This window comes from Genypterus blacodes, unplaced genomic scaffold (genome assembly GCF_046128005.1).
Source record: "Genypterus blacodes isolate CSIRO-AG114 ecotype Tasmania unplaced genomic scaffold, CSIRO-AGI_Gbla_v1 ptg000108l_1, whole genome shotgun sequence".
Lineage (NCBI taxonomy): Eukaryota > Metazoa > Chordata > Actinopteri > Ophidiiformes > Ophidiidae > Genypterus > Genypterus blacodes.
In genome coordinates this window covers 603692-615562 of record NW_027466912.1, presented here as the reverse complement: position 1 = coordinate 615562, position 11871 = coordinate 603692, and the positions used below count along the sequence as shown (strand labels likewise).

Sequence of the window (11871 nt, the reverse complement as noted above, 5' to 3'; positions counted from 1 at the left end):
TACACTACACTCGAAAACAATTACAAGCCATGACTCTGAGGAGGACTTTGAGCTTTCAGCAGACCTTGCTTGATGTTTGTCTCTTAAAAACAGAAGTGTTAATGCTTAACTGGAGCCTCTCTTGTTTTATTAGGCAGATTTATCTCAAAGGTTGTCTTTCAGAAGAATTCTTCAAGTCCCCAGGGATTCTTAATGTGTCCGAGCACACACATATCGTGCTCCTGGTGGGTAGAAGGTTAAAGTGTCACAGAATGACACAGGGGAACCCAGCTCTCTTCAACACTCGGATGTCTAAAGTCCAACACCACAGGCAGAGATTGCAAGTAGGTAAATACAGAGACAACAGAACTTGCAAAGTCATCCCTTGGTTCACTTCCTTGTGTTAGGGGGATACTTCACCAAAAAGGAAGTGTGTTTGGGAGGGGGGAGGGGGTTATTATACCCTTTTCCTGTTTGTTTCCAGTTCCTCCTTAATTGGACAACTCAACTCTCTCTTAGCTGAGATTTTTTTTCCAAATTCACATAAGATAAATGACTGTCAGCAATGTAAGTGAATGAAATTTTTTGACTGCTATTACTGAGAAAAATACATTACTTGAAAGGCAGAATTAATGTTAGTCAATGGGTTTAGGAAGTGGGGATTTTTTAATAAAAAATAAGTGTAAGTTTGTTACAGTTTGATCTACAGTCACGTCTTCTTATGTCTAATTAAAATAATGTCTAAAGACTCAAAGGTATTCAGTTTACAATGATATGCAATATAGTAAAGCAGTGATTGACATTTCAGAGGGAAGAACAGTACATTTTCAAAAATGATTGGCACTTCAATAATCAGCTGATGTTGTAATTGCTTCGGCACAAAACCGAGTAAACCATCAACACAATAATCCACACTTATCCTTTCTTGTAAAGCTATGCGTGAGAGTGACTGTGATAAACAACCATAAAACAATAAATTGAATGAGTAGCAATATGAGTCAGACTAACGTGTTGTAATATATTAGTTGTGCTGTAATTACACCATAGTGGCTTTGGAGTATGTGTTCAATGAGTCTTAATCTAACTGACAGGCCTGAAACTGATTGACTGTGCAGTGAATACGCGGTGGTTAATTATTCCATTTAAGTAATCAAGTAAGTAGTCAAAGAGTGAATTGCATGATGTTGTACATGTAACCCTTATTACAGCCAATAGTGTTGTTTAATAACAGACAGGAAGTTGAAGTCATCACCTGAATTTGGATCTTATTAATAAATCTCTAGCTAGCAAGTCACTACTAATCAAAATTTGATCTAAGAGCATAGCCTGGATCTGCTTGGTCTCTGTGAAACATGGCTGAAAGATGATGACTTTATGACATTAAACAAGGCTTCTCCTCTTAACTTTACTCATGCTCATGCTGGACAAACCTCAATAAAAGGTGGTGGTGTACAGCTTTCTATTTAACCAGTCTCCCAACCAAAGTTGGGGCAGTACAGACTTCTCGTCTTTAAAGTTTCATTTTTAACCCAGCGCCCTCTAAGGAAAGGCAAACCATTCTCCATTTGTATTGCACTCATCTACCGTCTAGCTCACACAAAGTTCCCAGAGGAATTCTCCACTTTGTTATCATAGACACGGTGACTCATGCGGACAACATCATAATACAAGACTAAAACATTAATTTACCAAACATTCATGTACCTACGAGTTTGTCTAAACCTGGGTGGTTAAATTATTATGTAATTTCTACATATCCTTAGCTGGCTGTGGTTATCGCTCTCATTTGTCATCCCTTTGACTTAATTAACGTGACAGTACACAGCCTGGTTCGCTTCATGGTTTTAGTTTTCTTATTTCACTTTGCCCATGTTAACAGATCATTCCCTCTTTGTGTTTCGCTTTGATGCGCTGATTTGCAACAAAGACAAGTCGAATGCTTTTCTCAGATGAATTGTAAACCCTCTCTTTACACAGCTTGCTGAGGAACTACCACAAACTCTAAATTCTCTAAATCCTAATGAGGTCTCATTGGATATGTTAACAAAAAATGTGAATTCCTTATTGTCAAATACTTTGGAGGAAAGTTTCCTGATGTTGTGGGCCTTAAAGCCCTTTGAGACATTGTACTGTATGTGACATTGGGCTATAGAAATAAAGACTTGACTAGACTTGACATGGATGGATGTCAGATGATGAAACTACAGCTGGAAAAGCCTGCATTCGGTGTTGCCAGATCTTGCAGAGCAAACAAGCGACCAGGTCTATGAAACCAAGCCCACGTCGTTTGCGAGCTACCCAGTTCTGAGTAGCTCGCGAGCAACGTGTTGGCAACCCCTGATTTACATGAATTATAGGTATCTTTCTTCCGCACGCACACACACACGCGCACACACGATATCTTGCGTTAATTCCAAAAAATGCATTCGTTTTCAGGCTTTTAAAACCTTTATTGATCAAACATGGTAGCATTTGTGAATTATGATGCCTTGCTATTTAAGATGTCTCTTAGTCATGATTTCCCAATATCCACTCACAAGGTATTTTTGGCAATGTCATTTAGAGTGCGGACTTTGCTCACATCTGCCACCTTCAGGCCATATTCAGGAGCTGAGAAAGAAGCTCCCATTGTCACACAGGTGTTCCTGTACATGAAAACAGCATTATGATGAATTTAACAAAAACGGTGTTGGCGAAAAAGTTACATTTTTCCATAATATTGTCTGGATGGTTTTGAACAGACCTGAACTTCATAGCAGAATCCCTACTTGAGCGGGCAGAGCAGTGGAATTCCAGAGCCCCTGATCCCTCTAAAATTCTTTGCAGGTTCCTCTGTGTGATGCCCCCACCTATATTCAAGAGAAAGCTACATCACAAAAAAACATATACTAAGAGTCTTGACTAAATGCAGCAGAAAAAGTAGGTACTAACCTGGCATGATGGTAATTCTGCCTTTAGCCTGTTTGCAAAAACAGATGGGAGAATGGTAGAAAGACATACACACACACACATACATATATATATATATATATATATATATATATATACATATATATATACATATATATATATACATATATATATACATATATATATATATATATATATATATATATATATATATATATATATATAAATAAACACACACATACTCACACTGAGTATACTGCAGATACACACACAAACAGTAAGCAATAAAAGGTACATACTTGATCGATGAGTCGTTTAATAAGAGGTAGTCCTTCCAAAGCAGAGCTGTCACAGCCACTGGTCAATAAACGGTGGAAGCCTAGTGATATCACAGTCTCCAGAGCAACCACTGGTTCATGGATCATATCGAAAGCTGCAATATTATATTAATTAATCATAGGTACTTAAGAGACTGTTTTTAAGTGATATAAGCTCCAGTGGTTCCCAAAGTGAACAGCAGAGCTATTGCATTTACTTTTTCGTATCGCACCAGGAGAATGAGCGTCCAGATAACAACATTGCTCCATGTATTTGTATGCACTTTTATCGTGTTTTTACTGCAACAATGTCCAGCTTCAACCTGTAGTTGAAGCTGGACATAATTGAAAACGAACTAAGAGTGGCAAAATATCTTATCTACAAAAGGGGGGCCCTGCACAAAATGTTTGGGAACCACTGAGCTACTCAAACTCAAATTTAAATGTTACCTCGGTGGAATGTGACCGGCAGAGGTCGAGAGGCAGCTGTAACAACAAGACCAACTATAAGGAACAGTACAACTTTAGCACAGTATCTGGAGGAATCATGAAGCTGAATTTTACACTTTTTGTAACCTTTTAATTGCCAGTTAGACTGAAAATTGGAACACATTTTCATGAATCCATGAATCTCATTTCTCACGATAAGCACTGCACACAAATGCTATTCCGATAAAATGTAACAAATTGTATATTGAGCTGCACTGGTCCCTTTTATAGCTTTCATTTTAAACAAATATACATTTTTACATGCACATGTTACCCAGTAATTCCATGCAAAGATCTGCATCCACCTGTCCATCCTTTGTCAGGGCTCCAAACACAAGTCCATCAGCCCCATAGCTTTTCATCAGCTCTATGTCCTTCTGCATCACCTCCGCTTCTTGGTCAGAGTACAGGAAATCACCTCCACGAGGGCGTATCATCACATAGACTGGAATTTTGACATACTGCTTCACTACCTGCAGCAGACCTGTACCAAAGCAAACAATGGTGTCCCTGTTTGGCTGCAGCAGTTGACATCCACAAGATACTAAGATACTTTATTACTCGTCTTAGAGCTCCATACAGAGCTCTGCTTACCTAGACTGGGAGTCAGCCCTCCTTCGAGGAGACTAGAGCACAGTTCAAGCCGGCCTGCTCCTGTTCAGAAAGACATTCCCAGACATCACTTTCATCGTCATTAAATCAATATCAATCTGAATCTTTTTTTATTAGGTCAACAAATCCCACAAGATCAAAACCAACAACAAATGTATCCTACAAAGTACAACAAAGCCAGAAGTTCCTTTGCATGGATCCTATGTATAACTCTACTGAACCAACCTCCTATTTCAGCATTTACAGCGGACTCCACCGAGTCCACACAAACCTCCATCAAAAAGCCTCCAGCCATGCAGAGAGGGAGAGAGGGATTAATTTAAAATCTCTTTTCCCACATACAGCAACAACAGCATTAGCGTCTACATTTACCTGTAATGTCCCCTTCTGATCGATTCATGGACTCGCCTTCGTACGAATGGAAGTGCTTCATGTGAATGTTGTTGATAAGTTGTTTTCCGCTGAGTTGAATTTTATTTCCGGGGTTTGCCGGGCTACACTATACAGCTGCTTGAAGAGACGCGACCGCCCGTGCGGGACAGTCAGAGCAACAAAACACAATTAAAACGCCTGGACGGTTCAAAGTAATTAAACTAAATAAAAAATTTGAAAATAAATAAAATTAGATTTCGTGTGTTACATTTGTTAAAGAATTATACCTGTGATACAATACTACTCCGATTCATTTATTTTTACATATTTGAGTTGTTGTGACGTCAGAAGGGTCAAAGTTGAATTGTATGGCCGCCTGCACGAACACGGTTGTGTAAGGAATCTTTAAGAGCTGCCTTACATCAGAAGTCAGTGGGACAGAAAATATGTTATTATCTTCATTACGGACCGCGGTCTTTTGTGGATGCAGACATGGATCACAGCACAGCGCCGTGAGTATGCTCGCTAACATGGGCAATAGCTAGGAAATGGGCAATCTAGCCACGAAATGTTAGACATTGAGAAGGTCGCGAATGTCCAGTCGAATTTTAGTTCATGTTCTTTGTCACATGGTGTCTAATAACTAATTCAGCAGATATTTCAAAAGAGCTGCCATTTAACTCAAGGCATTTATTTCGAAGTTAATTTGAACGATTCAACTTCCGCCTCTTTAACGCTCGGCAGGCACGTTCTCCGGTTTCGGTAACTGTTAGCCTAAGCCTATTAAACATTATTCATTCCAGGTATAAGCTAGATTTGGAAAATATATGGATTTAATGTATGTACAGTGTGTAGTAACATTGGAAATTAAAGCGTCATTCATCTAATTTCAATATGCCTAGATTTAAAACCTTTTTGTGTTAATTTTCTCAGACTGCAGTTGAGATATACATATAAGAAAAGGATGGGGTTTTCTGATTATATATAGCTGATCGATCGATTTTGCTATCGATTGCAATTTCAAGGCTTTGAAAAGATTCGACACTTTTGTGCTTTATCATCCCTAAACCTCTCTCTTAAATTTGACATCTTCCGGCAGCAGCTCTTGATTGCAATTGTGTTGCTGTTTTCAAAACCTCAGAGCCTTCTTGTGAGCTGATTCTTTTGTTCTTTGTTGGTGGGTCAATGTACTCCCTTGAACCATTGTATCTTAATTCCTCTACGTACCATAATGTATCTATCTATCATTTGTAATTAATTGTCTGGTTATTCTATCGATGTATATTTATCTTTATCTATAAATGTTTATATGGGTATCAATGCAACTGTATGAGTGAATGTGTCCTATGTAGCCTATTCAACAATGTGCCTGTGTCAGTCCGATCTGTCACAAATGTGATGTTAGGTCTGATACTGAAGCTCCTCTGGCGTGTTTCCCAGGTCTGGTGCAGTGCAGTACAAACCAATGTTTTGGAGCTGTATGTACATGCCACATGACCAATGGTGCATGAAGCAGTGCACTAGTTCATTGTGCCAATGAAGCTGCAAAATTTGTGATTGTTGACAGTTGAAAGCTTATTTTGGCCATCACGACAAAATCCTCACTATCTCAGTATCGGAAACCCCTCAAACAACCTACAAACATTTGATAGCACCTTTTAATCCCCAACTGTTGCCGTGTCCACCTGAATACATTTCAAACTGTTGTCAGAACAGTTTGAAACGAAACGGACTGTGTCGGATGTTACTGAAGTTTTCACACACTCAGCTTCTCTGAACTTGGACACTACATGACTTCAAAAGACTATGTGATACTTTTTGTATACAGGTTCTTTTTGTTCCTTCTTGGTCTTATTGATCTCTGTATACATTGTTCAAATATATGGAATAATAATGTGATATGAAAAAAAATCTGTTAGCCTCTTAACATTCCCGATGTGACTATTTAACCACTTCCTTTCTTTAACAGCAGAGGAGTCCCCAGCTGCGCAAGTGGCTTATCAGGAAAGCTCACAACACTGTCACAGCTGAAGCAGGAGCATCCTTCAGCCCAGCAGCACTTACAGTTCCTAATATAGCCACAAATCGCACAGTAGGTCGATGGTTACTTGGCTGCAGTGGGCTGGTTGTCGGGGCTGTTGTCCTGGGAGGTGTCACAAGGTAAAGTGACTCCAGTCGGATTTTTGTCTGAGTGTGTGATGCAATTTTCTTCCTTGTGTAAAAAGTTATGTTGATAGCGTCTGTTTTCAACTAGGCTAACGGAATCAGGGCTGTCCATGGTTGACTGGCACCTCGTGAGAGAGATGAAGCCCCCGCAGACACAAGCAGAGTGGGAAGCTGAGTTTTCCAAGTACCAACAGTTTCCAGAATTCAAAATGTGAGACTTTTAAATTTCTCATCCTGGCAGACATATACCTGTACATTAACCAGGGCAATAGATGCACATTTGTAATTGAGGACTCAAAGAGCTTCATTTGACATCTCAGCACAGTTGCACTCATAACCATACAGTGTGGGGCCACATGAAATGACTTTTGCTCCGACAATCGTGTATGTGTATAGCTGTGTATTTTTGATCTTCACAGCTCAGATCATATGTTATTGTGCACTCACAGAATGAATCATGACATGACTCTGCCCGAATTTAAATTCATCTTCTACATGGAGTGGGGCCATCGTATGTGGGGCAGGCTTGTTGGGCTGGCTTACATCATCCCCACCGTCTACTTCTGGAGGAAAGGGTATTTCACCAGCTCAATGAAAGGAAGAGTGTTGGGTCTTTGTGGATTTGTCTTCTTCCAGGTGAGTCACTATACTCCACTCTAATGTCCATACAGTATGAAGTGATGGATGAACATCATGAGAAGTGAATTGTTACCTGATGCCCTTATGTGTAATTTCCTACCTCTCAGGGCCTTCTGGGTTGGTACATGGTGAAGAGTGGACTGGAGGAGAAGCCAGAGTCTTATGATATTCCTCGGGTCAGCCAGTATCGACTGTCTGCTCATCTTGGTTCTGCCTTGGTGCTGTACTGTGCCAGCCTCTGGACTGGCCTTACTCTTTTGTTGCAGCCCCACAAGGTACTGAGTCTGTTTCTCTCCACCTGACCAAACAATAAGTCCACATATGTATGGGTTGGCTTTGCTGCAGTTTTCTTAAAATTCATGACTGATTTCTCAGATGGCAGAGACTACTCGTCTTATTCAGCTCAGGTCGTTTGCCAAGGGAACTGGTGGTCTGATCTTCCTCACTGCTCTTTCAGGTACGACCAACATTAATATGAAATACACTTCAGGATCACCACTTTTTATTTTTCAGTATTTAAAGAGTACTATAAAAAAAATTCATTGAATAATGGACATATAATGGCATTTACAGCCTAAGATAATTGGCATTGATTGTCCCTAGATGTGCATTTTCATCTACTCAGCATGTGGAGGTACTTTCTGGAAACTACACAAAAAGATACTCATTAAATGAGAAGGGGCCTTTTTTTTAGCATTTCTCTAGGCAGATTATTTTTAATTTTTGGTATTTGGTATTTTTGGCACAGAGTTGAAAGAAATACTTAAATTTACATACCTAATATTTACAGTGTATAGAATAGTAATAATAATACAGACCAGAAAATGATATAGATTAAAAATCAATATGCAGATCCATATCTAACCATCATTGTTGTTTATAGGTGCTTTTGTTGCTGGATTGGATGCTGGTCTGGTGTATAACTCATTTCCTAAAATGGGAGATCGGTGGATTCCTGATGATGTTCTGGCTTTTTCCCCTGCCCTAAAGAATGTCTTTGAAAATCCCACTACTGTGCAGTTAGACCACAGAATTTTGGTTTGTCATCACCATAAATTCTAAATGTTATTGGCAACATTTCTACATTTGAATCAAAATGAAGTATTGTCTCTCTTTTCCCAGGCAATTTCCTCTTTGGTAGCTATTACGGGCCTGTATCTGTTCTCAAGGAGGACGGTGTTGCCTAGAAGAACAAAGATCGCCATCAGCCTCCTTGCAGCAATGGCTTATGGACAGGTAAATGTTCAGTCAGAGGCACAGCTGTTCAGTAGCTACGTTAACATGCACAGAAATGGTCTGATATCTCTCTGAACAAGACATTGCACCAAGTTAGTCTTAGCATATTGTGGCTAAAAGAGTTGGCCCAGGCCTTGATTGGCCAGAAGATTTAGAGTGTAAATGGACATGTAAAGGCATACATTTTTCACAACATTTTGTGGCACTTTCTCATACTACAGGTGCAGCGCAATAAATTAGAATATTGTGGAAAAGTTCATTTATTTCAGTAATTCAATTCAAAAAGTGAAACTCATATTTTTTAGATTCATTACACACAAAGTGAAATATTTGTGTTATTATCGCTATATGGTACTTTTAGTTAGCTAGGAAGGTAGCTACCACAGACAAAGCGTTTGTGTCGTTGTGTTTTTTCTGTTGCTCAGATGAGTTGCTGCATACACATGAGTGAATTAGGGGTAAGTCGAGTCAAATGGTTATACTTAAAGAAGCCTACATGTTAACTTTTATTAACTACTGTGTGTGTTGTGCTTTTATTTGTTGCTAGCATGTTTTACTGTAATGCTGCTGTGACAGAACAATTTCCCAGTTTGGGATCAATACAGTATCTATCTAAATAGGAGGATGGACTACTTAGGAACACAGATCATACCTTACCTTATCTTTGTTCAGTCTACTGTTAGACTTACTATAGACCTCGTTACTATGTGCTTGTAAATGTAGTAAGTATATGTGATTTGTCAAATTCTGTTTTTGTGCTTTTTAGGTTGCCCTCGGTATCAGCACCTTGCTGCTGTACGTACCCACTCCACTGGCAGCAATACATCAGTCTGGCTCTGTGGCTCTGTTGTCACTGGCCACTTGGGTCCTGGCAGAGCTCCGCAGGGTCCCCAAGTAGACGCCGCCTACCTTACAGAAAAAGCAATCCCTCAAGCTTTTGAGAGCCTGCAGTGTTCAGTGATAATGAGACATTAATCATGCAAAAGTGAAATAGTTTGGAAGGCCCTGCCAGCCTCTAACCTATTCTGTGAATATTAATATGGTATTCTTGTGATGTTGATTAAAAACTATAAAAATACATTTAGAATGTGTCTTCAATGATGACATGCTTAATAAAGCTGGAAGACAGTTTATCAGAGCTCATACCTCTTGGGTTGAACATGGCAAAATTGTATTTGTAATATTGTTTTAATTGATCTGACACTTCTGTGTGGAAAGTCAACTACTTTGAAAAATTTAATCAGAACCCATCAGAGTTGGCTCCAAGTGGTCCAAAATGCCTGTATTTCTAGTCTATAATCTTGCACCAAAACATGAAAAACTCTTTTTCTAGATTTCCACTATAATAAATTTATGATGGAGCTGGAAACAGGTTGAGCTACTGTTGAAGTGAACTGACCGGAATGTAGAAAACAAATTAAACTGTGTGGTTACTTTCTTGCATAATGCCATCAGGCTGCCTGCCTTGAACCAAATGTAGCTATATGATATGTCTAATTATGTATCATTGAATTTTGAATCGTAAAAAAATTGGAGTACAGAATTGTACTGTATTTGTTCTGTATATTTAGAAATCTAAATTGTCTGACTTTAACAATATATTTTTTTAAATGACTGACTTTTTGTTTGTTTGTGTTTGGCTCGGAACCACAGGCCATATACACTTACTTAATGGAAGTCTTCTTCTGCTACACTATCTCACTTTAACAAAGTACTCTAACTTTGTAACTGTGTGTGTCCATGTGCGTGTGTGCATGTGTAGGTGGCCGTGCATGCGGCTGTGTGGATATATGAATAGATAGGTAGACAGACAGACAGACTTAATAGGCATAATTTGTTGTACTATAGGGGTGTGTAATAATTATGTATTAATTGATTTGTGCAATCTAGACAAAAAGGATTTTTTTTTACAAATTTTTTTTTTTTTTACAAAAAATTAACCTGATTCATGCAGAGCATATTAAGGAAGACTACTGTTTGTGAAACACAAACAGTAGTCTTCAAATGTAAATAGAAACCTTTCAACTAACAATGGTCAACAGAAGAGCTTGTGCCATGGATAGCTGAGAGAAACACAAGCAGTGGGGCTTTCTGTATGATTTGATTATGTTATTGGTGTCACAAGCTTGCAATCCTGACTCGAGTGGTTACAAAACAAATAGGTCAGAAAACATTAACAGAATATTTCTATTGAAAGTAGAACAGCCTTGAGAGGTGAGCTAACTGAACATATTTAAGATACATTTCTCAACGACAGAGGGCTTCTCGCCCGGAGGGACGCCCTAGTGTGTCCACCACCCTCTGACCCCCAGACCCCCAGAGTCCAGAGAAACCCTTAGTATTCATTAAGGTTTTCTCTGGAGTTTTTCCTCGTCATCCGAGAGAGCCTAGTCTGTAAACATTTATTTTTAGTCTGTATATATATACTTTATTCTGCTGCTATTCAGTCTGGTCTGCTTTCTGCTTCCATTTCCATAAAAAAAACTTTTTGCACTAAATTCAATTGCACTAAACCAAATTTCAATTTTTGCACTGTCAATTTCATCCTCTATATGCTGCTGCTGACGTCTCGTCACAAAGAATTTCAATGTACAGTATAACCCTGTGTTCTTCTGTGCAAATGACAATAAACTCTTGAATCTTGACTTCAGACTTGATTTTTTATTGATAATTTTATTTGTAATAATTTCTGTATATAGAAATATGTATAATTGTATAATGCTTTGTACATTTCTTGTTATAGTTTTAGCTCCAATGTTTAGAAACACATTTGAACTGCCATCTGTTTCCTATTTTTTTTTTACATCCAGTCCCACATCCCCTCAGTTGTATCATATCTGCTTGGGTTTTTTGTTTTGTTTTAAGTTCTTCTTTTTTCATTGGTATAGTAGTGTAATACATGTGTTTGCCCTGAAGCCAACATGAATTCCAAGGTATGAGTTTCAATGGTGCAGGTAAACAAAATATTGCAATGGACATAAAGCAGATGGAAATAATACAGGCTATTGTTCAACTGCCCATCAGAGGTCGGAAACAGGCAGACAGACCGACAGACAGATAGAACACATGGAGTTGCTTTTCTCTCTGCCTGTACACTATCTTTGTTCACTTTCTTTACTTTCTGGGCTCCTCCTCTTATGCAAATAATCCT

At 38.8% G+C, this 11871-nt stretch overlaps 2 protein-coding genes across 5 annotated transcripts; one reads left to right on the top strand and one right to left on the bottom strand.

Annotated features, from left to right (window-relative positions):
* Window positions 1-2332: 2332 nt before the first annotated feature.
* On the bottom strand, window positions 2333-4778 carry cutc (cutC copper transporter homolog (E. coli)). Of its 3 annotated transcripts, none has more exons than XM_076160875.1 (9): window positions 4680-4769; window positions 4533-4592; window positions 4290-4349; window positions 3970-4179; window positions 3657-3692; window positions 3189-3322; window positions 2911-2938; window positions 2723-2828; window positions 2333-2624 (listed from the first exon to the last, which is right to left on the bottom strand). In XM_076160875.1, exons 1-9 carry the CDS (start codon window positions 4738-4740, stop codon window positions 2513-2515), a joined length of 807 nt encoding a protein of 268 aa, XP_076016990.1. In that variant the 5' UTR covers window positions 4741-4769; the 3' UTR covers window positions 2333-2512. The 3 variants fall into 3 exon arrangements, with proteins under 3 accessions (XP_076016990.1, XP_076016989.1, XP_076016992.1); XM_076160874.1 differs by having other exon boundaries at window positions 2334-2624; window positions 4533-4596; window positions 4681-4778; XM_076160877.1 differs by lacking the exon at window positions 4533-4592 and having other exon boundaries at window positions 2334-2624; window positions 4680-4776.
* Window positions 4779-5043: 265 nt separating this feature from the next.
* On the top strand, window positions 5044-11370 carry cox15 (cytochrome c oxidase assembly factor COX15). Of its 2 annotated transcripts, none has more exons than XM_076160888.1 (9): window positions 5044-5191; window positions 6652-6839; window positions 6934-7056; window positions 7295-7481; window positions 7592-7759; window positions 7860-7941; window positions 8368-8522; window positions 8607-8720; window positions 9487-11370. In XM_076160888.1, exons 1-9 carry the CDS (start codon window positions 5126-5128, stop codon window positions 9616-9618), a joined length of 1215 nt encoding a protein of 404 aa, XP_076017003.1. In that variant the 5' UTR covers window positions 5044-5125; the 3' UTR covers window positions 9619-11370. The 2 variants fall into 2 exon arrangements, with proteins under 2 accessions (XP_076017003.1, XP_076017002.1); XM_076160887.1 differs by having other exon boundaries at window positions 6649-6839.
* The last annotated feature ends 501 nt before the right edge of the window (window positions 11371-11871 follow it).